General features: G+C 42.0%; 2 protein-coding genes across 9 annotated transcripts; one reads left to right on the forward strand and one right to left on the reverse strand.

Annotated features, from left to right (window-relative positions):
• Positions 1-3,904: 3,904 nt before the first annotated feature.
• FAM200A (family with sequence similarity 200 member A) lies at positions 3,905-10,412 on the reverse strand. Its single transcript, XM_006041316.4, has 2 exons — positions 9,845-10,412; positions 3,905-7,338 (listed from the first exon to the last, which is right to left on the reverse strand). The coding sequence occupies exon 2, from the start codon at positions 7,182-7,184 to the stop codon at positions 5,508-5,510; it is 1,677 nt and encodes a 558-aa protein (XP_006041378.4). The 5' UTR covers positions 7,185-7,338; positions 9,845-10,412; the 3' UTR covers positions 3,905-5,507.
• A 2,189-nt stretch (positions 10,413-12,601) lies between these two features.
• Positions 12,602-26,542, forward strand: ZNF655 (zinc finger protein 655). 8 transcript variants are annotated; one of them, XM_025274907.3, is made up of 6 exons: positions 12,602-12,757; positions 13,940-14,102; positions 15,276-15,361; positions 15,731-15,881; positions 22,239-22,343; positions 22,859-26,542. In XM_025274907.3, exons 2-6 carry the CDS (start codon positions 13,967-13,969, stop codon positions 24,247-24,249), a joined length of 1,869 nt encoding a protein of 622 aa, XP_025130692.3. In that variant the 5' UTR covers positions 12,602-12,757; positions 13,940-13,966; the 3' UTR covers positions 24,250-26,542. The 8 variants fall into 8 exon arrangements, with proteins under 8 accessions (XP_025130692.3, XP_006041379.3, XP_006041383.1 ...); XM_006041317.4 differs by having other exon boundaries at positions 15,755-15,881; XM_025274910.3 differs by having other exon boundaries at positions 12,753-12,883.
• Positions 26,543-27,043: the final 501 nt, after the last annotated feature.

Genomic DNA, 27,043 nt, shown 5'->3' on the forward strand with positions numbered 1-27,043 from the left:
CTTATGGCAGAAAATGAAGAAGAACTAAAGAGCCTCTTGATGAAAGTGAAAGAGGAGAGTGATAAAGCTGGCTTAAAACTCAACATTCAAAAAAGGAAGATCATGGCATCCAGTCCCATCACTTCATGGCAAATAGATGGGGAAACAATGGAAACAGTGACAGACTTTATTTTCTTGGGTTCCAAAATCACTGCAGATGGTGACTGCAGCCATGAGATTAAAAGACACTTGCTCCTTGGAAGAAAAGCTATGAACAACCTAGACAGCATATTAAAAAGCAGAGACATCACTTTGCTGACAAAGGTCTGTCTAGTCAAAGCTATCGTTTTTCCAGCAGTCATGTATGCATCTGAGTTGGACATCCATACTGATGGAGCTGAAGATCTTCAATCTTTCCCAGCATCAGGGTCTTTTCCAATGAGTCAGCTCTTTGCATCAAGTGGCCAAAGTATTGGAGTTTCAGCTTCAGCATCAGTCCTTCCAATGAACACCCAGGACTGATCTCCTTTAGGATGGACTGGTTGGATCTCCTTGCAGTCCAAGTGACTCTCAAGAGTCTTCTCCAACACCACAGTTCAAAAGCATCAATTCTTTGGCACTCAGCTTTCTTTATAGTCCAACTCTCACGTCCATACATGACCACTGGAAAAACCATAGCCTTGACTAGACAGACCTTTGTTGGCAAAGTCACACCTTAGTTTTAGACATAAGTGGCCCACAGAATTGTATGCTTTTATCTTAAACCTGTTCAAGCCAGGAGCTTAAAACGAGCACTTTAGATGTACAGGAAAGAACCCTTCCCTGTCCCGGCCCAGAGCTCCCAGTTCAGACCAGGGCTTTCCTTGCCCCGCCCCTCCCTGGAAGAACCTGCTCCAACTCCATGGGAATGCGCAGTTTCTTTAGGGACCTGAAACAAAGTGCTCAGAGTTAGGATCACACGCCCTTCTAGGGTAAATCTGTGCTGCACTGTCCACCTTCTTCCCTCCACCATCCCCGTGTGGGAATCACTGCGGACCTAAAATCTCAGCATTTGGCCCCCTGCCCCAAGTAAATCCAGACACCCCTGTTACAGGTCGGATAGCTTTTCCTTTGAGTTTGAAATAGCTCAGAAACGTCAAAGTTCCCTTGGAATTTTCTGACTTCATTCCGGGGAAAACACTGCCTTTCTCATTTTCCTGCTTTAAATTCTTTACTACCTCTGCCTCCCCCTGTAAAATCCTCTTGCAAGGGGTGGATTTGAGGCAGTAGGTAGATGGGTACCCCCCCACCCCAGGGTGAGCAGTTGAAAATCCATTTCCCGTGCACCAGTACTGCAAGATGAGAATCGCAGGACAGTTGAGAGAGGAGGCTGGGACCTACCCAGACAGAAGGTAAGCGACCACATATATCTCATTCTCTATGTCAAGGAGACTTTCTGACTAGAAAGTTCCTTGGAGGTTAAAAGGGGAGTGATGCCAAGCTACCAATAGGCCTCTTTGCTGGAATCCATCTTGGCTGAGAGATGCCTGTGAACATGAGGGAAGACCCTGAGATACACCAAATAAGGACTCTGAACCAGGCAAATGAAAATGATTGGCCAAAGAAAAACTGGAAGAAATGTCCCATAAAAGTGATTTAAACTACACAAGGGTGTGACTGTCTCTGAGCCCACTGTGTGTCTACCCGCATGTACTGTACTCTTTCCTCCTAATAAACACTACTTGTTTCACTGCTTTCCCTCTTTGTGGGCATTCTTTTCTGCAAAGCCAATGGCCCAGGGCCTTGTCACCAGCCACTGGTCTAGTGGCCAGGATTCAGCTCTGTCATTCCATGACCTCAGGAGCTGAAACCCTGCTCCAAGCCTCTGCAGGCTGAGGCCACCTGAGATCAGATTCACCCCCTCAGCCTCGCTATCTTGGCCCCTGGAGGGCAGTGCCGGCTGCCCAGCTCCCAGGGAGGCTGCATCCTCTCCCCAGTCCTGGGATTCTAAAGAGCCCACTCCTCACCTGCGACCCCCACCCCCAGCCCCGTGTCCTCCTGTCCTCCTCTGGCGGGTCCTTCTGCTCCACAGGCCCCCTCTTCGTAGTCAGCCCTTCCCCTCACCCCTTGTAGGGCGATGTAGTTTCTCATGACCAAGGTAATCTAATCGTACAGGTTTTTTCCTTGTTGAACCATTCTGGAGCTGTGAGTTTTCTGGTATCTCAGGTAAAAGACCAGACCTCTTCTATGCCTGACACTGATGAGTTTCCTCCCCCAAGTAGGTTCTGTAGTGTAAAAGTAAGCAGGTGCCATACATCCAGGATTTGCAGGGTTTCTTTCCTGTGCAGCCAAAAGTTATGCTGAGCTTGGAAGCTGCGTCACACACGCTGCACTCTGGGGTCTGTCTCTCCTATGGTTGGTTCCTCTGGTGCTCATCCAGGTGTGAGCTTTACCTGAAGCTTTTCCCACATTCTCCACAAGAACTGGGGTTTCTCTTCAGTGCCGTCACTGGTGGTGATGAGAATACTGAGCTCTGTATGAAGCTTTTGCACTGTCACTACGTTTTGTGCTTTTTTTTTTAGTGTGGATTCTCTGATGCACCTTCTGGGTGGTGCATGAAAGGTTTTCTGATAGTCAAGGCAGTGATGTGGCCTCTCCCTCATGTGGGGCATGATAAGGCATGACCAGGATGAAAGCTATTCTTGCACTCATCGCCCACTTGGAGTGTCTCCTGGCTGTGGACTCCCAGGTCTGCTCTGGCTAGAGCTTTCCTCACATCCCTTACACTGGTAGGGCTTCTCTCTGGCTAGTGTCTTCTGATGGCACAGGGACTCTGCCAGAACCCTTCCCATTCTCCCCTGTGTCGTTTATGAAGACAACAGAAATATTGTTTCTGGGTTATTTTCCCAGGTGTCTCTCTAAGCATTTCTTCATTGCCTGAATTTTCACAGCTTTGCCCATTATCACTGGCATGCTGTTTGGTTTCTCCTAGTAATGTCCTGGAAGTTTCACTCCCCCCCCGCCATTTTTCTGTCTTGAAGCCTTTTCATTCTTTTTTTCTTTCATCTTAGAATCTAAAGGAAAAAGTAAGAAGTAAAGGTGTTAGTCTTGAAACGGGATTTGCCACTGGAGCGGGGGATGGTTGGCACGATTACATTAGGCTAGGCTGAAGCACAAGTATGTCTGAATACAGGACTTTAGAGAGGTCAAAGGCAAAGACAGCAGAAGGGATGCTGGAATGACTGTGTCTAAACAACCCATAAGTCAAGTCTTTTCAAAGGCCATGTTCATATGGTCGGTTCTGAATGTTCACTTTATAGTCTTGTATTCAGCTCTTCTGTTAAGCCTTATTTGGTTACTTCTGCCTCCCTCTGCTCTACAATCCCTCATTTAGTTGAAATCACTCATTTATAATCCTTCTTTCTCTTTCTTCCTTTCCTACTTCTTTCACAGACATGTGTGTAGCACTTCCTGTATGTGAGGCACTCTTCAAGGTGCATTTCACAGATATATGTGAAATATATATGAAGGTCCGTTAGACGTTCTGCCATCACTCACCTGTAATCCATCGCTCATGTCAAAAATCCTCAATTTCAGGACCTCTAAACCAGGGCCAGGCACCTCACCACCACTTCTGTGTGAGTCCAGGTTGGGTGCATGTGAGGCAGGTCTGGCCGCGCTTTGGGCAGCCGTTAGCAGCGATTCCTGCCTTGAGGCCAGGGGAGGGGGCGCAGGCAGAGGGCAGTGGGAGGGACGAGCGCCAGGCATGTGTGCTTACTGGATGCCCCGCCCTCATTTGCATTTACCAGACTTGACTGGGATCTTGATGTAAAGCCAGCAGACCTCTGTTAGGTCCCTGGGGGTGGGCGTCCATTTTGACAATGGACTTAATTATGTCCTTTATAGCTTTTTTTTTTTTCCTAGTGAAAGATTCAAGCCAAAGTAATACATTGCATTTAATTGTCATGTCTCTTTAATCTCCTTTAGCCATTTACAAAGATCACCTCAAAATGCACCATAGACCTAAATGTAAAATCTAAAACTTCTATAAAACAGTTGGATGAAAACAGAAATTTGTGACCATGGATTAGGCAAAGATTTCTTAGGCAGAACACACAAAGAATGAACCATATAAGAAAAAAACTTGATAACTGAAGTTGATCAAAATTTTAAAATTTTGCTCTTCAAACACTGTTAAGAAAATGAAAAGAGAAGCCACAGACTGGGAGAAAACATTTGTAAAACATGGGTGTGATCATTTGAAAACAATATATAAAAATAATTCTTATTCATAAGACACTTGAATTTTTAAAATGTGCAACAGATTTGAACTTCACCAAAGGAAGATATGCACAGCCATAAACATGTGAAAAGATGCTCAAATGATTGTCCATTAGGGAAATGGAAATTAATGCCATAATGAGATACTATTAAACTTAATACAATAGCTAAAATAGAAACCTGACAATACAAAATGCTGACTCAGATATAGAGGAACTATAAATTTCACACACTGCAGGAGGAAATGCTTAAAATTAAATGTATATTTACCATATGAGCCAATAATCCCACTGCTAGCTGTTACCAAAGAAATATATGTCCACACAAATTCCTGTATACAAATATTTATAGCAGCTTTGTTCATAAAAAACTAAAATAAAAAATTTGAAAAAACTGTCTATCAACTGAAAATTGATAAGCTAATTGATACACATACATACAATGGAACATTACTCACTATTAAACTACCAATGCATACGATAATACGGATAGATTGGAAAAGCATTATGCTAAGAGAAAAAAGCCAAATACATGACATTCTGGAAAAGACAAAACCATCAGTAGTACAAGAGAAGGGCTGACAACAAAGCCATGAAAGATCTTTTGGGGATGAAGGATATGTTTTATATCTTGATTGTAGGGGTGGTTCCACAATTGTATACCTCTGTCAAGACTCAACAAACCATATACCAAAAGGGGTGCATTTTACTAGAAGTAAATCATATCTCAATAAAGCTGAATTTTTTAAAACAGAAAATAATAGCAAAAACGAACTGTGACTTCCCTGGTCGTTCAGTGGTTAAGAATCTGCCTTGTAAGGCAGGAGACCTGAGTTTGATCCCTGGTTAGGGAACTACAATCTCACAATCTCTGTGGCACTACCCAAAAAAACACCCCAACGCAGCCAATAAACAAAAATCAGACAAGGAAGAGCACATAGGCACATAGATGGTGAGAAACTGAACCTGAAAGGGGCTTTGCCTACAAGAAGCAAGGCAGCAGCAGTAGAAAAGTTGACAGATTTGAGTATAAAACTAAGAGTGTTAAGAGCACTATTTTAAAAAATTGATGGTAATTCGTAGAAATATATTTTACATCATTATCCTGCATACACATACATTCATGTAACAAACAATGTCAAAGAGCAATACCTACTATATAGGAAAATGAAACCTAGTAAATCCCAATCATAATCTTATTAATACTTAAATACAATACACAAAGAATACCTATGAAAGTACAGAAACCTGAGTTCATAAAGATAGTATTTAATGTGATGGGTGTGCTTGCCTGTTCATCAGTTCGCTCCAGTCAGGCACACACGAGGATAAGGCCACACGCATGTCAGGTGCGCTATTAAGCCTATTTCTTTTTTTTGTTTTTAATCGTGTCAAGATCGAAAATCCTAGTTCACACAAATAGGTAGATGTGAATGGTAATAATAGCAATATACTCTTTCTACTTAGCAGTGGAAATTCCTCTTTAATCTTAATCCAGAATGCTGATAAACTTAATGTCTTATAATAATTCCTCAGCGTGAATGACGAACTGAGCTGCAATAATTCATTCTCTTCTTCAGGCACCAAATTTAACTCAATGATTGATTCTGGAGTTTGAAAAGCAAATGGATCTTTTATCCAGATATTTTCCTTTAATGATGCAAATTTCTCTTCTGGAAAGTAATGATGAAAGGTTTGAGACAAAGAAGTGAGATGTATTAATATCTCTGATTTTATTTCCTTTAAGCATTCTTCATTAATAATGTTCTCTTCGATGTGTTGCAACAATGTAGGGAACATATAGTAGCTAGGACAATTACTTTTAAGTCTAGTTTGCCATAACAATAACATCTTTTGGAATCCTCGAATGTGTTCAAGATACTGAAATATATCATTGTTTTTCCCTTGTAGTTTCAAACTTAATTCATTTAAAATGCCAAAAATATCACTTAAGTATGCCAATTTTGATACCCAAACATCATCTTCAAAAATATTTGCCAAATGAGATTGCTTTTCAATGAGAAAAACGTAAATCTCATGCCTGAGTTCATATACTCTGCTCAATACTTTTCCTTGAGACAACCAACGAACTTCTGTATGAAATAGTAAGTGGGTATGGTTCTCTCCGATCTCTGAACAAAATATTTCAAGAAGTCGGCTATTCAATGAGCTTCCTTTACTAAAATTAACAATTTTCACTGCGTTTTTCAACACGTCCATTAGGCTCGGCGGAATTCCTTTGGATACCAAAGCTTCTCGGTGAATAAAACAATGATTCCAAAGAGCGTTGTTGTGGGTGGCTTCTAACAAGTTTTCAAGAAGTCTGCTATGTTTCCCAGTCATATTTGCTGCTCCATCACTTGAGATTCCTTTACAGTTTCTCCAGTTTAATTTATATTGACCAACAACGCACTTATCTAATTCAGTGAATACATCTAATCCGGTTACCTGTGAATTTAAATTTAAACAACACAACAGATCTTCCATAAAATCATCTTGCCACATATATCTGACATATACCAAGAGTGTGGGTCCACTAGCAGTATCAGTGCTCTCATCGAGTTGGATTGCAAAATCGATACCAGACTGTAGCCGTGTCATAAGCATTGCTTCTAAATGTTTTGCAATAGTACAGATTCGACGAGATATTGTATTATCACTAAGAGGTATAGTTCTTAATTTGTCAGCTGATTTATCGTCAAAGATGGTACGTACCATATCCATACATGCTGGGAGAATAATTTTTTCAGCAGCTGTGTGAGCCATTTTCTCTTTTGCCACTCGATATGCCACTAAATATGATGATAACAAGGCTCTCTCGTTCATAGTTGTGGAACGACTAAGAAATTGGGGTGATAACTCTGTGTTACTTCTTTCTGTTGGAAAATGGTCTTCTTCATCATCTGTCCCTTCCTCCTCCACTTTTGCTATCACTATGCCTTCCATCTCTCGGGTAGCCTGAGGAGACAAATCTGCAGCATTCCTGGATTCAGCAGTCGTTGTTCAGGTTCAAAGAACTGGCTCACTTAATCCAAACAGGGTCTGTCTGCAGGACTTTCCTTTTTGTCCTACATGTTTTATGAGCTCCGATTTTGCTATCCTGCAGGGTTGAAAAATTTAATAGCAGTATTAAAAGGTAATATTGTATTGCTATGGGGCTAACACTTCATCCGTGAAGACAATTCATGAAATCCAATGGTGTGACATGTCAATGCTGAATAACTGTTATTCATGTTAGCTGTGTACCAGGCAGTTTTGGTACCTTGCATACACAGCTCATTTAATTCTCATGGAAACCTAATGAAGCACAGTTATTATTCCTATTTTAAAAGCTGAGAACAATTAAATAATGTGTCTAACAACATAGTGTAATGGATCCAGTACTCAAACCCAAGTCTGAAGCTCAGGGTCCTAACTATGCCGCTACACTGCCATCTAGTCAGTCTTATAAAGTGATCATCAAAGTTTGGTGTTCAAGACCACCACTGGAGCACAGAGGAAAAAAATTAAAATGTTTATTTATTTAAAAAGAAGTATTGAAACCCATTAAGCTTTCCTGTTAGTCATCTTATAGCATTTACATTTTCTGTCGTAATTTGTGTTGCTGCACTTCATCCTCCAACTATTATATTTTCTTTGTTCACTTTCTTTCAGTTTTAGTGATCTATCATCTGAAAAATCTTATTTCCAGTATTTTAAGATCAAGGAAAAGAAATCTTGGTTTTTGAGATAGGATCAAAGATTTAAAAGTGGGGTATGTGGAATAACACATTCCTAGAGGCCTTCCCTCCCAGTGAATCAAAATGAAGACTACAAGCAAGGGAAACTCAAAAGATACAGGGACCTGGTCAGGCCTTCCTGGAGTATTTCCCTGCTCATATTCTAGGCAAGAAGCAGCAGAAAGACTGGGATTTATTTTGCATTTCTTGAAGTTGCCCTTAACATAGTTACTTGCAAACCAGGAGATATTTTAAAAAATATTTGTTTAAATGAATATAATGTCAACATTTTTTGCCTATTTGTAGAATGTTCAACAAATTCATTATAGGCATGGCATTTCAATACTTGGAAGGGCTTGTCATTTAGAAATTAAGAGATTCCATTATATTGTCAGGTTATTTACAAAATATCTGAGTAAGAATAGGAGGAATGTTACAGAAGCACAGGTTTAAAATAGAAAAATAAATTATGTGTCCATGGTAAGTTATTTATATGTCTCCCATCACAGTGTGTAACCAACCTATTTCTCCAGCAAATATTAAGGTTTCATTGATTTGCTTACAATGCATTCTCCATAACTTATTGATTGCAAATGATCTGTTTAGCACAGGCCTGTACAAGCGTTTTCTTTGGTCCTCTGCCACTTAAGTGTCTCTCATTAGTAACAGTGCCTTTGTGCATACTGGAGGTGCTTCAGGAAATGGAGATGGGACATTAGGTTTGGTCAAGCTGGATTTTTCAGTTAATTTCCCTTTATAAATGAATGTCCTAGTTGGGTGGGACCTTGGAGACAGTTTATTTTATTTAGGATCAATTCCAGACTTCGTGTTTGTTTAAGCTGCTGCTGTTAAGTCGCTTCAGTCGTGTCCGACTCTGTGCGACCCCATAGACGGCAGCCCACCAGGCTCCCCCATCCCTGGGATTCTCCAGGCAAGAACACTGGAGTGGGTTGCCATTTCCTTCTCCAGTGCATAAAAGTGAAAAATGAAAGTGAAGTCGCTCAGTCGCATCCGCAGCCCCATGGACTGCAGCATACCAGGCTCCTCCATCCATGGGATTTTCCAGGCAAGAGTACTGGAGTGGGTTGCCATTGCCTTCTCCAAGCATCCTGCAAATCGGTGGCAGAGAAAGGCTGGTGGTGACCAGTCTTCAAGTGACCCAACGCATTTTTCACTGCACCACCACAAACTCCCTTCATTACTCAGCCCTCCAAGTCAAGCACATTTTCCTCCCACAACTGAAAAATTCACCTGGTGTTCTATTAGAAATCACTCCTTTTAAAAAGCCTTCAGAAACTTCAGAAACTGAAAGGAAGAGGGTGAAGTGTATGTAATCTTTTCCTGCTGCACTCGAATCACTTTATTCACTAGGCGTCAAACATTCTTTAATCACTGCCATTCACGGTGGTGGATTTGAGGGTGAGGGGATGATCTGTAAACACGAGGCTTAACAAACTTGTCCGCTAAACAACAAAACAAAACGTGGGTCTTGGTAGCCTCTGGGGTCTTCCTCATTTTACACCTCGAGATCACCAGGGGAAAAAGCCCTCACCAGAAGGAAAGGAAATGGGGTAAGCCCGGGAGCACAGAAATTAGACTAGAGCCATTGGTCCCCGACCCCTTGGGGGTGAAAACCAAGGACGAGGACGGGGCACGCAGGCTGCCGCCTCTCGGACCCATAGGTATCTCATCCCAATGCAGAAACCAAGGATCCGCGGCTGTCTCTGCAGGCAGACGGCACTTCCTACGGCGGAGGCTGGGACCAAGGACAGGGACACGACCCTCCACCCCGTTCGGAGACTCGCGTGGTGAGCGGGATCACGGAACACGGTTTTACACGTCCACCTGCGTCCCCGCCCCTCCGCCCCGGCCGGACCCGCCTCTCACCGTGAACCCCGGAGAAGCCCGGGGTGCTGGGATAGAAAAGGGAGGTGACTCTGGGGATCAAAGGGCAGTGGACCTGTTCCCAGTCCCTCCGTTCGCCAGAACCCAGAGTGTCACAAAAGCCGGAAGTGCGTCAACACCTGCCTTCCGGGTCTGCGCTGCGCTTTGCGGGGGGTACGGGGGTGGTCCTCGCTAGGAAAAACGGAGGACTTTGGTCCTTGTTCCCCAATTCATGGCTCGGGCTTTGGGGATGTCTTTTCTAAGCTCAGTTTTTCCCGGCGGGGAAAACGGGGGTTAAGTTTCACTCATTACTTCCTGTTCAGGAACTTACACAGTTCTTTTTCTTATTGATGGCAGGTATCGTAATAATTCCAGGTATTATCAAACAATAATAGTGATCGTGTGTCTGTATCTATGGCAGAGGAACTGAAGCAAAAATGTAGACAGATCAAAGTGAAGTTGAGGATGAGTGGTTTCACAAAACCAAAGAGGTTGCTTCTCTGGGTACCGTGATTGGGTATTGCTGCTTGAATTGTCGTGGGGCAAAAGGTTGCCTGCCAGAGCAGTAAACAAAAGAAGGTGTGGCCAGCAAACCTGCAGCCACAGCAGCCACCCCCAACTGTGCATCCTGAGGGGATTTGGGATGGACAAAAATTAAGGTGGCCTTGGAAAGTTAAGGTGCATATCAAAGTAATGATTTCAAAGAGCCCAGACTCCTGCATCTTTTCACATATAGAAAGGCACTAAAATCATTAATGTGAGATATCTGGTTTTAATTAACAGTATTTTGATGTTCTGGCTATCTGGTTTTTGTTGCAAAGTCCTACATAATCTGGCTTCTTCCTAACATCTTTAGAGCAGTCCCTCAGAGTCACCTGAGAGGCTGTTTTCCAGGCTTTAAGTTCCCAGTTTTGTCCATCAAATGAAACATAAATCCCAACTTTTAAGTTGTGCATTTTTTTCAGTCGATGGTATTTTCAAATATTTGTTCATTGGGGAGCAATTATTCTTTCCAATACTAAATAGTTATAAGATTCTGAGCTTGGCTAACGTATCCAGGGAGTTTTCTGAGTGATAATAGTGGAATTACAATTTGAGGCATTTTGGCTGTCAAATGCAATCACAGAAATTACATCTTTTACTATTCACCTAAAAAAACTTTATTTGTCTGCTCCAAATCGTAGTTGCAGCTCTTGGGATCTTTAGTTGTGCCATTTGAACTCTTGGCTGTGGTATGTGCTATCTAATTCTCTGACCAGGAATCGAACCCAGGCTCCCTGCATTGGGAGCGAGGAGTCTTAACCACGGGACCACTAGGGAAGTCCCTAAGTGCTTGTATTTGGTAACATGCATCCCATTATGAACCCTGTAACTGATAGGCCTGTGTAGAACACTGATTACCTCACTTTTCCCCACACCTAAGACCCCTGCTTCTTTATCCCATAAAAATCTCATGCCCTTCACCTACAGGAAGGTAGATCTGAGATTTGTTCTCCTATGTCCTCACTCGGCTGTCTTGTGAATAAACTCTCTGCTGCAAACCTCACTTTCTCAGTGTTTGACTTGTTGCCCATTGGGCAAACAACCTAGTTCTTACTAAGTTGTTAATGACAAGCAGGAAGTAATGTGTCTCAGAGATCTCAATAGGAACAACAGACATCAACAGGAGGTATAGTTTTGTTCAACACACAAAAAGTTTTCAACTGGAGCTGTCCAACAAGCAATTGACTAAGCAGTGCTTTATTTTTTAAAAAACAATGAATTTCCTATCTATGATGCTGACTCCATTGTGACAAATACTGTAGGCTAGAAAGACTATGTCATAGAAAGAAGTTGTTTTAGATCCCTGAGATACTCAAGGAAGAAAGGGAAGGCATATGAGAGTATTCCAGAGGCTCATGTAGTTTGAAAAAGCACGGAGACTGTCACACTTGATTTTTCTTATTTTTAATTGGAAATGCCAAACATCATTAAAGGGTAATACCTGATTTGTGAGCCTAAACAAAGGAAAAGTATTTAAAGTCCCTTTCAAATCTCTGTTTATATTCTCTAGGAAACTTGCCAGTTCCTGGTGGACCTAGCTCAACTACAGGACATCACATTCCCTAAGGATCCAGGAGATTACAATGCCCCAGGGGCTTTTGTGCCAGCCCTGGGACTGCCTGTTCACATGCTGCTGCTCTATCCATCCTTGCTTCTGCACAGCCCTTTCCATCAGGAACACAACACTTTCCCAGTCTCTCTCTCCCACTCCAGCTTGCTCAGTGCCCCTACCTCCCCCCAAGAACCGTGTTATGTTTCAATCCTAGGATTTTCTGAGGTCCTCATATCACCAAGGCGCCTTCAACACTGGCTTTAATCAGCATGGTTTGTACCCTTGCTAGCTCCCTACCGGCTGATTCATGGAAGTCGGACCACTACGTGGGCCATTCGTCCTCATTCCTCATACCCACCCACCCCCAAGCGCAAGCGCCACCGCCCTGCGATGAGTCTTGAGGGTTGGCTGGAGCCAGGGATGGGCCAGCGGGGGCGCCTTCCCAAATCCGGGTCGGCTGCGGTCACTATCGTGTACTGGCTAGAGTGGCCAGTCAGGGTCAGCAGGAGGGTGAGACCGGCAGCAGGACATGTAAAAGCCTCGGAAACTAGCCTCGGTTTCCTGGGGCCCTCATCCGGGGCCCTCATCCGGGGCCCTCATCCGGGGCCCTCATCCGGGGCCCTCATCCGGGGCCCTCATCCGGGGCCCTCCCTGTCCTCGCTGGCGGACTCCGCCTCCGGAAGTGCCAGCGAGAAGCGCAGCCTCCGAGCAGTCTAGAGCGGCCCTCCCCCGCCCCCGCGTCCCCCCGCCAAACCCTGGGCCGGCTTCGAGAGCACGGGTGTCCGCGACGCGATAGCTGCCCGGCCCTTCCCTCCACCCTGGTGAGTCCCCGGAAGCCGTCCTGAGGTCGCGTTGGGTCGGAGCCTTGTTTAGCCTTCTGGGCGGAGCAGGAGTCTCCTGGCTCCGGCTGACGGCGGTTCCTGTCTCCAGAAGCGCGCAGGGCCGGGGTGCGACAACCAGTTTCTCTTCAGTCAGGGTTCGCCCCGACGCCCGGCGGACGGAGGGCCCGGCCATCAGGACCCAGTGACCGTGGCCTGCTGTGAGATGGGTTTCCGGGGCCCGCTTCGCCCTTTTGGGACCGTTCCTTGACAGAGCAGAGAAGTGGGAGGACGGTAGCGCCGGGCGAGGCCTTCTGAGGGCAGGGCGTGAGGGCCCTTTCTGAGGGTGTGGAAGGGGGACGGGGCCCTGCCGCGTCCTTGGGTGTGAAGGACAACCAGTCCGACCTGTTTGAGTCGCAGCCCTTCCCTGTTCCTGTCAGGGTCATGGGAAGAGGCCTGCCCACCTAGTCTGAGTTATCGAAGGGTCTGACCCCCGAAGTGGAATTTAGTCATCAGTCACGGCTTCCCTTGTGGCTCAGCTGGTAAAGAATCCGCCTGCAATGCGGGAGACCTGGGTACAATCCCTGGGTTGGGAAGATCCCCTGGAGAAGGGAAAGGCTACCCACTCCAGTATTCTGGAGTGGAGAATCCCATGGACTGTAGTTCATGAGGTCAGAAAAAGTCGGACTCGACTAAGTACTTTCACTCACTCATTCACTTAGGGTCACTCAGTAATTCAGAATGGGCTGACAGAATGTTTACCAAGTAATTCCTCAGGGTCTTGCTTTAAAAAATAACGAGTAATAATGTATTTCTCAAGAATTAATGTATTTCTCTGGGTACACACTTGATCCTTGAAAGAAGTTTGTAAATTTCAGGTATTTTGAATTTCAACAGATATCTCTACTCTATTAAATTGTCTTGTCTTTATTTTAAAAAATTCGACAAGTTCAGAATTAGTGGAGTTCAAATAAACCTGCAAACCTGGACCATATGGCATGGTTCTTAACTATCTGAAAGTGAATGATGTCCATTTTTCTTTCTGCTCTATATTTAGGTGGTTAATTGTTATTAACTATTTTCACTGTGTCTGCAGTGTGTAAGATACTTTGTTAAGTCATGAGGGTGTCAAATGATGGGCTATTTTAACTTGTTACAATAATTTCTCCTCATCTCACTCTGCAGTGATGGTCATTGTCCTCCAGAACAGGGATGGAGGAGATATCAGCCCAGGAAGCAGCAGAATCTCCAGTGGTCCAGTTTCAGTCCTTGGAGACCCACTCTGAGGGTCTGTCCCCAGAGCCTCAATTCGTGCAGGACACCGACATGGAACAGGGACTCACTGGGGGTAAGGCAGAGAGAACACTTCCATCCAGGAGAATGGGAGTGTAGAGGGGCTCCTGGGCCTGGGATGAGAGAGGCCAGGGGCTTCAATGAGAGGATGGCCCCTAGAGGGAGGTCTGGAAGGGAGGGACAGATGTGGCTCAATTCAGTCCTGATTGGGGCCCCTCTGTGGAGGTCAGCCTGTCCTTTAATAGGCAGAGTGGTCTTCACTCACTCACTCTATTCAGGCTTTTTTCTTTCATGTAATTTTCACTTCATGCCAGTTACCACATAAGTTAGAAGAAATGCTGCTTTTGCCACCCCTCACAGTCCTTGCCTCGCTTTCACTTCCTCTTAGATTTAGGACCTGTCCCTACCCTCTGTTTCTTTAACTTAGTTTCTTCCCTCCTTGATCTTTTGGGCTTTACCAGCTGCCATTATGTTGCAACTGCAGTGTTTTTGACTGCTCTAATTTTGATCAAGAAAGCAACCATTTAATTCCTTGGTTGAGCCCAGGGCTTGGAGCAATGTATACATATCACATACAGACTGTAAAATAACATTTTTATGTGTTATAGAGATAGGTTGATCTGTCTTGTACTCCCTTTGTTTTGTATGAAGTTTGTCTGAGATTTACTTGTGGCCAACTGCAGTGCCTGAAATAACCTGTGTGTCATGAACACCAACCGAATGCCATGGTCTTTTAAGTGCTGTGGGGCATTATGCTAGTGTAGAAAGGATTATGAGGAAACAGATGACCATTCCTTATTCTTGCGGGCTTTACACACTGGTTGCAGAGACAGTGCTCATTCTCAAAAGTTTACAGAGCAGTGTCTGGGAGAGGGTCAGAAGTCTACTAAATAACCATGGCCTTGGATGAGTCACTGCAAACCTTTATGCTTGGCTTTGCCCATCTGCAAAACAGGTAACGGTGCTCACTTTTTTGACATGACATTCATGTCATGACAATGGGGTATAGTGCAATATGAGATTTCATAATAAAATCCTGAATCATGGGTCTAAACACGTGGAAGGAGGGCATGCAGGTGTTGAGATGGTGCAGGACAAACTCAATATCTGATAAACATTCATTGGTTTTGCTGTAATGTCGATGTGAAGAAGGGTCCCACTGACTCTCTTTTGTGAGGGCACCCTGGGAAGGGCTGCTCTCACTCTTGGCTCCTTTCTCCTCCCTCAGCTGCACCTGTTCCCCAGGTGTCTTCTCTTCCCCACGAGGGAAGCCCAGGAGACCAGGCAGCTGCGCTCCTGACAGCCAGGTACCAGGTGAGCTGAGGAACCCTCTGCTTTTCCTCAGGGACTATTGCTGCTGATTGAGCGTGGCCCTTTTCCTCATCCCATCCATAAGCCTTGCCTGGAGATCTTTTTTTAATAGCAGATCCCAGCTTGGGTGCCTGTCTTCCTCAGAGACCCGGACTTCACAGAAACACCTTTCCATCTCCCCAGTACCACCAGTAAACACTGTTCCTTTATCCTTGGTGCTATCATGGGTGCTTATTAGATGTTAAAAGGTTGTGGAACCTATTCCCAAGATGCTCCTCTGTTCTCCCTCCTTTCCAACGTAAATGCACACTGCAGACCCTCTGTGTCATCTTTGTTCTCTGGCCGTGATGCTGTGGTGGCCGCCTTCGCCAGAGCAGCCAGGCTGTGTTATTTCAGGAATTTGTGACATTCGAGGATGTGGCTGTGCACCTTACTCGAGAGGAATGGGGATGCCTGGACCCTGTTCAGAGGGCTCTCTACAGAGAAGTGATGTTAGAGAATTATGGGAACCTGGTCTCACTGGGTAAGGATTGCCTTTCCTATTATTCAGTTTACCTATTAGGGTTTCTTTACTTCCTTGTTTTTGAGTAGGTATGAGGTCTCTGAGTGGGGTTCAAATTCCAGGTCTTAGAACCTCTTGAGACCTCAATCTTTAAGGTCATCTCCTCTGGGAGTGGGTTTCCTTTGGGGATGTCAAGAGGAGACATTCTACTCCTTACCCTCAGTTAATGTTTGTTGCTTTTGTGGGGCATCTGTCCTTGTTACTAAAGGGAAACTTGCTGGTGCTTTGCGAGTTCTCAATTTCCCTATCTTTCCCTTTTTTATGAGAGGGACTCTAGGGCCTCCCAACTCACAACCAGACACTTTTCTTCCTGGTAATTCAGTGCCCCTGTATCTGAGAGTTTCCCATTTTTCTTGGAAGAAGAAATGCCTTTTTTTTTTTTTTGACATAGGCTAAAATCTTAGTTGAGTAATCCCTTACCTCTTAAGACCCCTAAATTCATCTGCAAGCAGGCAGAATTTCAGAGGCTTGATCTCAAGGCATGACTTACTGCCAGTACATTTCAGTGAGTCATCCAGACAGTAATCCTGCTTCACCCGGGCAGTAGCGGTCTCACACTTAGACCAAGTCTCTCCTTTGTCATTTGGATGGTGCAGTTGGCAGCTGAGATGAGGCAACTTGTAGTGCTCTAGAGAAGCATCAGGGGGAGCTGCCAGCACCCGCCTTGGTGTGAACATTGCTCCTTTTCCTCTTTCTTTTTTGGCCTGTCTCTGCTACTCTTTTCTTTGTTATGTAAGTACTTAATCACACTTTTTCTTTTCTTTCTCTTTTTTTTTCTTTTTTGCTTTGCCTATGCTGGTGGCATCCAGGGTGGTGTTTTGTCTCCTTGATTAATTCTTGTCTGTGGGGAGGCAGCCTGCCCGCTGGGAAGGTTTGTAGTGTGTTTTCCATTCCTGGCTCTTTGATCTTTGTAGGCATACTTCTCCGCCTTCCCACCACCCGGATTCATAGTGTGAATTCCTGCCCGGCCCTGAGTCATACCCAGGCAAGTGCTTTCTCTGGAGAAACACTTGCCATCCTTTCAGCAGGAATCTCCAGGAGATGGCCCAGGTGTCGGCTTCCCATCGATAGTGCTCGTCCCCGCTCGGAAACTCCTTTTCCACGATTGTGAGATCTTACACTTGATTGATGGAGTAGATGTTTCCCAGGAGGCTACCACTGTGTAAAATTGCAGCTCCTCAAATCACCTTTGATAAATTTCCAAGGGCCAAGGATGCCCTCCGTTGCAACCAGAATTTTGAACCTTGAATTTTGAGTTCATTCGGAAGCCATGGTTGGTGGTCATCGACTTGTGTTCTCAGAAACCACAGAGTTCGACTCCAGCTCTTCAGTTATGACCTTTCCATGTTATTTTAGACTGTGGAACACATGCTGTGTGCCCCTCCTTTTCCATAGTGAACACAAACTGCCCCATCTGTTGCCTGAATCTCCTGAGACCCCTGGGCCTTCCTCATGTTTAACATTCTAGTCTTTTCCTTCCTTTAAATCCCTGTGACCCCCTCCAGGGTTCTGTCTTTGTCTCCTTTATTCTTTACAGTATTGTATAGATTGATGCATTTATATAATCCTTCCAGATCAAGTGTTCCTTAAAGGCTCTTTGATGGAGGGGAAATGGGAGGGCAAAAGAATTCAGGTTATTTCAGGCTATTAAATCCAATGTATATTTAACAACTTGTAAATTACAAAGTGATATGTAATTGTAAATTACTGTTAATTTTACCTAATAATTACATAATTTCCAACAGTTTACCGGTCTACTTTTTGAAGTAAAGCATCTTCTTAGTACTTCATTCAGCCTGATAACACAGCTTACTATTAGGCTGAATTTGATCCCGTTTCCTCTGTCATCTCTGCACATGCACAGGACACGTTTGTACACTCGCACATGCTGGGCACAATTACATACAAGAAACCCTACTACACAACTTGCTCTTTGACCAAGTGCTCAGCCTCTCCTTGAGGCTGTCTTTTTTTTGACTGTCTATTTTTGACAGTCTTTGGGAAGTCATTTTCATATTTGGGGGTTCAGCAAACTCCACCTGTAGTTAGCTTAATGTTTGGCATTGTAAAATAAGCACTTTGTAACTCAGCCTCTGACTTAGCAGCTGTGGGTTCCAATTCATATCTTTTTTCCCATGACAGTGCCTCTGAGCTGTAGTTGTCACAGGTATCAGAGCCTTGGTCTTTTGGTTAAGTGCTTCCACTACACAGTAGTAAATATACAGAGTAGGAACACAGTAATAAAATACTAGGCAAAAATTTTCATTACTTAATCTTAAAAAGAAGCATATACAATTGACAGTGAGTGAAATACTGGCTTGGGGGTCATGCCCAAAGGGAAATTATCTGTGACTTAGTGCTGGAGATTAAGATCAGGAAAAAGACATGGATTGTATTTCACATGGGGCAGTGTGGCAGATGCCCTTTTAGACGACAGCATTAGAAACCTGCTTAACAGAACTGCTGGGTGATGAGGGAGTTGGTAAATCAGGAATGTTTGGCACATAGCCCTTTCTTTTTGAAGTCAATGTCATGAGGAGAGAAATGATTTTGTGTAGAATGTTTCTCACTGCCACAGCTATTCATTGATACTAGGTACTTTATGTATATCTCACTTAATCCATACTGTAACTCTTTCAGCAGATGTTATTCTGTTTTTTACCTGAGGTGGTTGAGGCTAAGAGAAGTTAAGTGATCCACTCAGGGTGAAAGCTAGGTTAGGGGCTCAGATCTGACTCTGAAGCCCATGCTTTTTCACTGTTTTATACTTTAGGACAGTCAGTTCAACCACATGTGGTGTTTTGTATATTTTTATGGCTCAGTATTCTGATGATAATTTAAAATAGGCACAATAAATTGGACAGACAAGCGTGAGCACAGTTTGGGAGCAGAAAGGGCATGGAATCAAGAAAAAGTAAAATTGTTAAAGGATACATTCCATCGTAAATAGATATCTACACAAGAATGTATTCCTAAGGAGAGATTTTGTGTGTTAATGATCAGGAAGAGAAGCATGAAGCTTTCAGATGGCTAAAATCTTAGCACAACACTGGTACAGGCAACAAACAATGAGGTGAATTTTAAATGTTGTTTTTAAAGATCAGGTGAAGTTAAAAATTAGAACTATCAAGGTTGCAGTTTAAAAAATCAAAATGTTTTAATAAGTAATTTTAGATAGGAAAAGTTTAAAGCAAATGCATATTTTGAAAGCATAGATTTTTGACTTAAATCTAGGAAAAAAGCATTCAGACCAGTGGTAAGAAAACCTGCTTTAGTGCTCTCTGTGACTCTTATAGATTGGAAAGAATATTAACTGTGAGGTCCATTTGCCTGTGATTGAGGAGATTATTTATAAACGGATTATAATGATTTTTTTCATCTATAAAACATGAAAAATAATGTCTGCTTTCTGAGTTATGCCAAGGATTAAATTAGTTTATGTATGTAAGTACAGGGCTAGTGGTAGTTACTTAAGTTTTTTTTTTTTTTTTGGAAAGGACAGTAAGAGAGAATGAGCTATGGATCAGATTTCTTAATACAAACAAATTTCAGGAGAGTGTTCAGTTATTTCCTTATAATGCTATTTTCTCAAATTGAATATTGCTCAGACTGTGCCCAGTGGTTTGGATTTTTATTATAAAGAGATTTTCATTTCTTTGACACTAAATGTTCTTATATCCCTTTTAATTAAGAGTCATGATTCTCAATCTGTTGGATCCTGACTCTCTATGTATTGTTGTAATTACAGGTTCTCTGTTCTTTTTACTGTTTTCACCTTTTGCTTCATTGTCACTATGTTGGTCTTCTGTTCTCTTTCTGTACATATTTAGAGGAAGGGATAGATATCATTCACAATCATTATTTATTTTACTAGCAGATTATTTAAAGGCCAGTTTCTGAAATAAGAGTGTCTGAGCCCAGGCTTCATTAGTTATCATGACCTTGGGTGAGTTACTTAACCTCTCTGAATCTTAGTTTTCCTGTTTGTAAAATTGGCACAGTAATAATTCCTATCTCATGAAGGTGTGGTGAGTATTGAGTAAGTGAAAGTTTATAAGATTCTTGGAATGACACTTTGCACCTACCAAAGCTTAGTGAATCTTAGCTTAATATTTTGATAATACAAGTGACTTTTAATTTCAAGCCTATATGTTGGATCCTGTTTTCTTTTCTAAATTGCAGTCTTGTATCTCTCACTGCTAGGCATTCTCTTTTATACCTTCCTGCATATTACCTTAAACACATGTCTAAAATCAAACTCCTAATCCTACATGAAGATGATCTTTTTTATTCTGTGTATGTGATTTAAGTGTAGATATAGAGTAAAGAGGGGCTTCCCTGGTGGTTCTCATGGTAAAGAATCTGCCTGTAATGCAGGAGACCTGGATTTGATCCCTGGGTCAGGAAGATCCCATGGAGAAGGGAATGGCAACCCACTCCAGTATTCTTGCCTGTAGAATTCCATGGACAGAGGAGCCCTGGCGGGCTACAGTCCATTGGGTCGCAAAGAGTCAAACACAACTAAGCGACTAAAGCTTTCACTTTTCACTTCAAAGAGTAAGTAACGAAAATTAATTTTGATTATCAAATACTTAGAAATATTTTTTTTTTTTAGAAATATCTTAATAAGTATCTATTAAAAGTTGCAAATTGTGTTACCAGAATTTTGAGCAGGGTAGTTGCTGCTTCATGCCCTTTTTTTTTCTTAAACTTGAAAAAACTATTTGACATGGATGATCTTAACTAAATTAATAAATGTCCAGAAAGAGAATTGGCTCTATTTATGCCCAAGAGAATTCAGAAACACAGTAAATGCCTTTGTTATATCTATTCTTATATCTATTCTGGTCTCCCTGCTCATAGACACTCACGTGGAATCTCATAGAACAGCTATTGGTTTATCATAGTTTTCTTGATTATCTGTTGACACTTTAGGCACAAAATTAGCAGTCAATGAGTAGCTCTTGAGTAAATGAGTCAAAAAGAAGTGCACGATACAATGTATACAGTCCCTGTTATCAAAGTTTATAAATCAAATAGGAATGATAATACCAAGAAACAGTTTTTAAACGTCTATAAAACTCCATTATATAGAGATATGTCAGGATAGGAGGGGGCTTCCCGGGTAGCTCAGCTGGTAAAGAATCTGCCTGTAATGCAGGAGACCCCGGCTCAATTCCTGGGTCGGGAAGTTCCCTGGAGAAGGGATAGGCTACCCACTCCAGTGTTCTTGCCTGGAGAATCCCCATGGACAGAGGAGCCTGGTGGGCTATAGTACGTGGAGTCTCGAAGGGTCGGACACAACTGAACGACTAAGCACAGCACAGGATAGGAACAAATAATACGCTCTGTAGACATTCAGTACGTGAAGAGAAAGGCTTTTGGAGATGAGGGGCTTGAGTGAGACCTTGCATGTGTGCTACTAGAAGCTTTGTGGGCTGAGTACATGTAAAAACTGCCCCTTTGATTCTGTAATAGTTCTCCCCTCAGAAGCAGACTGTCTCTTGCTTTTGCTTTAAAAGAGATTAGATCTTAGCAGTCCATTAGGCAAGCCAGAGAAAGACCATTTTATGTGAAAATGAACTTTTATTGCACTTTCCTCACTACATAATATTACAGTAAGTTGTTTCTGTCTCTGCAATTAGAGTGTAAGGTCCTTGAGGGGATGGACTGTATCTGCTTGGGCTCTTATTTCCTACATACTTTGCATATAGGGGGCACCCCATAAACATTTGTTCAACAAGAGTATAGCTCCTAAGGGGTAAGGATGTGTCATATTATTACTTGTTTCCTCATATGCCCTAAAATGAATTATTTCCTGAAGTTGGTCCTTGCAGTATTTATTCAGTCTTCACTGATTTTGTTGCTACAATTTAGCTCACCATACAACAGGTGCCTGAGAATTGACCTTCCTCTAGTCCAGCAGAGTCATATTTTGATACCCTCCATTTTGACCAGGTCTAATACTTATAGATTGGGTCTGATACAAAGATTGATCTATAAGCAATAGGTAAAGAGTAAGAATGATAATTTCTGTGAAGATAGGTACACACTTATGCACAAATTCCCTGGTCTGAGTATGTTTAAATGAATATTTTTAACTGAGTATGTTTAAATGCTCCTTAGCTTGCCCCTTAGCATACCTCTTTCTAGAGCACAAACATGAATTCTGTGTTGAAGGTCTTTGGCTTTCTCACTCTCCAGGCCTTCCTAATGTCTTCTAAGAATTTACTTTCTCTCTCCATTAACCACTAATTAAGAGAAAAATGTAGTATCTGGGGATAAAATGCCACATCCCATTTCCTTCTCTGTGAGCAGGATTTCCAATTTTCAAGCCTGATGGGATCTCCCAGCTGGAACAAGATCTACAAGTCTTTGATCTGGAAACTAAGAATAGAGAAGTCTTAAGAGATGACTGCTCAGGTGAGTAAGGCAGAATCAATCAGATGAACTAGTTGGAAAGTAGAGTCTAGTTGTTGAGCCAAGCTGTAGCTGCTTTGGAAGTCAGTGAAGAGCTCTGTCTGTATCCCTGAATAAAGAGCTCTTTCCTTCCCCCCCTCCTTTTTTTTTGATGAACTCTTTCCAGTTATTTTGTCCCTAATCCATAAGATGTAGTAGGTCCCTATTCAAGTTACTTATCTATAATTCTGTTGAACTAGTTCTCTGTTATCTCTGTTGAAACACCTTAATTGGTTATCTCCTTACTCTGCTGAACCTGCCCTCTGTTTCTGTCACACCCTGAACCACTTGGATCCTGCCTCACCGCTCCTATTCATGCCCGTACATCTGCTGTTGAGATTTTGTGCCTGTGTTTCAAAGTAAATAAACTTCTCTTACCCTGGTAGACTGTAGATTATTTAGTTTTCTCCTCTAAGTTTTCTTTTTCTAAGCACAGGGTACAGATTATATTTGCATTTTCTATTTATATATTGAATTAGATGGAGAGACCAGAGACGAGAACAAGCTGTTGATTCCTAAGCAGAAAATTCCAGAAGAAGTACATTCATACAAAGTGAGAGTAGGAAGATTCAAAAAGGATATTGCCCAAGTTCCTGAGACTAGAGAAGTGTATAAGCCTGAGGACAGATTAGAAAGGCTTCAGGAAATCCTAAGAAAATTTCTCTTCCTGGAGAGAGAGTTTAGGCAAATAACAATCAGTAAGAAAACCTTCACCAGTGAGAAGAACAATGAATGTAATGAACTTGAAAAAAGCTTCAGTCTGGACTCTACTCTTGATACAGATCAGAGAGTTCTTAGAATACAGAATGTTGATGACATTGATAAGTACGATGTGAGCCTCAACCAGAATTCAGCGGGTAAACAGGAACAAATAAATCTAACGCAGGATTTTCACAGTAATGATTATAAGGACAGTTTAATGGAACTCTCCCACCTTAGTAACTGTGAGAGCATTCCTACCACTGAGAAATCTTATAAATGTGATGCATGTGAGAAAATCTTCCATCAGAGCTCAGCCCTTTCTAGACATCAGAGAATTCATACTAGAGAGAAACCCTACAAATGTAAAGAATGTGAAAAATCTTTCAGTCAGAGTTCAAGTCTTAGTCGACATAAAAGAATACACACTAGAGAAAAACCCTATAAATGTGAAGCATCTGATAAATCCTGTGAGGCGTCTGACAAATCTTGTAATCAGAGCTCAGACATACTTCAGCATAAGAGGGTTCACACTAGAGCAAAATCTTATAAATGTAGCAGTTGTGAAAGGGTCTTCAGTCGTAGTGTACACCTCACTCAACATCAGAGAGTTCATAGAGAGATGCCTTGTAAGTGTACTGTGTGTGGCAGTGATTTCTGTCACACCTCACATCAAGCTGAACATCAGAAGGTCCATGATGAAGAGAAGTCCTATGAATACAGTAACTGTGGGTTGACCTTTATTAAACATCAAGGAATTCGTCCCAGAGAAAAGCCCTATACGTGTAATGAATGTGGAAAAGACTTCAGGTTGAATTCTCATCTTATTCAGCATCAAAGAATTCACACAGAGAAACCGCATGAATCTAGTGAAAGTGGAAAAGCTTTCAGTCAAACTGCATGCCTTATTCAGCATCACAAAGTTCATAGGAAAGAGAAATCCTATGAGTGTAATGATTATGAGGATAATTTCAGCCGTAGCTCAGATCTTGTCCTGCAACAGGAAGTCCTCACCAGAGAAAAAGCCTTTGATTGTGATGCGTGGGAAAAGAGCCTCAGTCAGAGAGCCCACCTTGTCCACCATCAAGGAATTCATACCAAAGAGAAACCTTATGAATGTAATGAACGTGGGGAGACATTTAATCAAGTTCAGGCCTCATTCAACATATGATATGTCACACCAGGGAGCCATCACGTGTGTCCTGACTGTGGTAAAGCCTTCAGTCCCAGCTCAACCTTCCTTCAGCATCGAGGCATTCATACCAGAGGGAAACCTGAATGTGACAAACATTGGAAAGTTGTCAGTGTTGCACTCTTGACACCTGCAAACCCATACCAATGAGAAAACCTACAAATACATTGAATGTGATAGATGCTTCACGCTATTTTCCTACCTTAGTATCATTGGAGAATTGATACTGGAATAAAATTCCATTGCTGTAATGAATGTGAAAAAGCCTTCAGTCAAAGAAACTACCTTGTTGAGCATCAAATTCATTTCATGCCGAATACCTATGAATGTAATGTGTATGTGTGGGAGGATTCAGCCATATTTCCAGCCCTCATTCAGCAGCAAAGAATCCATACCCAAGGGAAGTCCTTTGGGTATAGGAAATGTGACAAGTCTTTCAGTAGGAGTTCAAGTCTTTTTTCATCATCAGAATGTCCACACCAGACTGGAGTCTGATATAATGCAAGTGGAAACATTTAGCACCATATTTCAGGCTTCAGTTAATATCAAAATATTGAAGGGAAAATTATTATTTGTGTATAACATAGTTAATGTATAGTCCCAGTCTTTCACTGCAGAAGAGTCTAGTCAGAGAAGTGACTTGGTGAATGCAGTGCTGTTTTCTCATGGCATTCTTTTATTTAATAGGTGTTATAAGTAGGTATGTATACTTTATTTATGGAACTCAAGCTATTTTTATTTTAATGTGACCTATAAACATTTTTATTTTTCCTGAAATTGGTTTTTATTGTCCAATAAATGCTTCCCTGATACATTAATACACCAACGTTAAAACAATAACTTCTGGAAAGTTTCTCTCATTTAGCTTTTTCTACTGTTCTCAGCCAGAGTTCTCTCCAAAACAGACTCTCAGGCCTGCTCTTTTTCGAGGATCCTATTCCTTTCCAGCCACAGCATTTGGGTTCATGTTGGTTTCTCCATTCTCTTAAGCACCTTCAATGATGGTTTCCTAGTTTTAAGCTTTAAGCCAGTGGTATGCCATCCCTACTTACTTTTTGGGTGTCTTCTTTCCTAAGCAAAATATCTTTAAAAGAAATGGGTTTTCATACTCTTGTCTGTTCATGAGTATGAAGGATTCTGTTTCCCCTGAGTCTGTGGCAAGAAGCTAAACATTTTCAAGTGATGCCCAAGTTCTTAGCTGTGTTAGCATTCACAGCCTTCTAAGAGAGATGAGAAAGACATTAGAAGCTGACAATACTGGTGGTAGCCTAGCTATATTTGGTGTCTATTCTGCATGTCTAAGTTCAGGATGATTTATGTCCATTAAAGGCCAGCAGAACACTCAAGTCTGCCTTCGATAGGGCAAAACATAAAGAACGTATGTTAAGAGATTAGAGATCTTTATAAAGGAATACTGCCTTCCATCTGATATTGCGGTTTTTGTGTAGTATCTCAAGATAGTATTTCAAGAATAGCAGAAAAGCCTGTAAACATTTAACTGTTACAGTTGCTTCATTATCTGTTTGGAATTGTTTACATATCTCATATATATATATATATATTTTTTTTTTTTGTATTTTACAAGAGTCTACAGGCCATATAAAAACTTTTTTTTTGATTGATGAAACTGATCACAGACGTTGGCTCCACAATCAGGGTCACTGCCATAACACCTAGCAAGAGTTCATGATTCTGCAGATGATGTCAAAGTATTTGATTGTATTTTCCCATCATAAGCATCATAACATTTTGTGAATAAAGCAAGTGTTATTTAAAACTCTAGTAGTTGTCCCAGCGATTGAGTTCACCTGTTAAAATACTTACTAGGTATCCTCACCAAGTAATACAAAAATGCATTGCTTACTTTGTAAGCCTCTTCTGCCTAATAAGCTTTAGGGTAGTTCTACTGCCGTATTTTACCTTTTAGCCATCAGCAAGCATAGGATCTCATCTGGACAAGGTAGGAACCTAAATGAATTGATCTAAATGTAAAAGCATATGGAAAAAAATGCATGTTTTTTTTTCTGTCCTATCTATGAACATGTATATCCTACTAATAGAGACCACCAGTAGTTACCTCTGGTGATTATGAAACAGCAGGTTGAGTAATCTCTAAATATCAGGAAATGTAAAAATCACATGTTATGCGTTTGGCTTAGGAATGTGCTTTTTGTACTTCCACTTGAATAAAGGTGTGTTTGATACTATGAGAATCTGTTTCAAATAAAATCTGAAGTCCTCAGCCCAAAGTACTTGGGGATCTTAGAATCACCTTCCTGTCTGCAACTCAATTCTTTCCAGAAAGCTGACTCACAGCAGTAGTAGTTCACTCCTTCCTGCAGGTATAGTGCTTGGTCCTCCACAGAACTCTGGAATAAAGTCTGAATGTTTACAACTTTAAAGGGTTACTTGACTGGGATGCTGTTGGCACATGAAGTAAATGGGTTGAGTAGAGCTAGGTAGAATGTGTTTTTTCAATAAAACATTTCAAAAAATGAGAAACCAGATCAGCATAACATTGTAAATCAACTATACTTCAATCAAAAAATTCTTTTAAAATGAGAAATCAAAATAATCCTTGAGGACAAGTAACTTGTCCATTTAAGCTTGCTGATATTTAATTGATCCAATATAATATGTGTTCTTAGTCTTTTTAGTCTTGAAGATGGGGAAGGAAGAGAAGAAATCTAGTAGTTGGGACACCTAATTTTGTCTCTTCACCTGCTTGTGTACACATCTATGTATATATGCACATATTTGAACAAACTTCACA

The sequence above is a fragment of the Bubalus bubalis genome, chromosome 24, assembly GCF_019923935.1.
Source record: "Bubalus bubalis isolate 160015118507 breed Murrah chromosome 24, NDDB_SH_1, whole genome shotgun sequence".
Taxonomy (NCBI): Eukaryota; Metazoa; Chordata; class Mammalia; order Artiodactyla; family Bovidae; genus Bubalus; species Bubalus bubalis.

Excerpts from the sequence above, each read along its gene's own strand:
- FAM200A (XM_006041316.4), bottom strand. The coding sequence starts at position 7,184 with ATGGAAGGCATAGTGATAGCAAAAGTGGAGGAGGAAGGGACAGATGAT.
- ZNF655 (XM_025274907.3), top strand. The coding sequence starts at position 13,967 with ATGGAGGAGATATCAGCCCAGGAAGCAGCAGAATCTCCAGTGGTCCAG. Across the intron at positions 15,362-15,730 it reads TCCTGACAGCCAGGTACCAG|AGCAGCCAGGCTGTGTTATT; the intron begins GTGAGCTGAGGA and ends CGCCTTCGCCAG. Across the intron at positions 15,882-22,238 it reads TGGGAACCTGGTCTCACTGG|GATTTCCAATTTTCAAGCCT; the intron begins GTAAGGATTGCC and ends CTCTGTGAGCAG.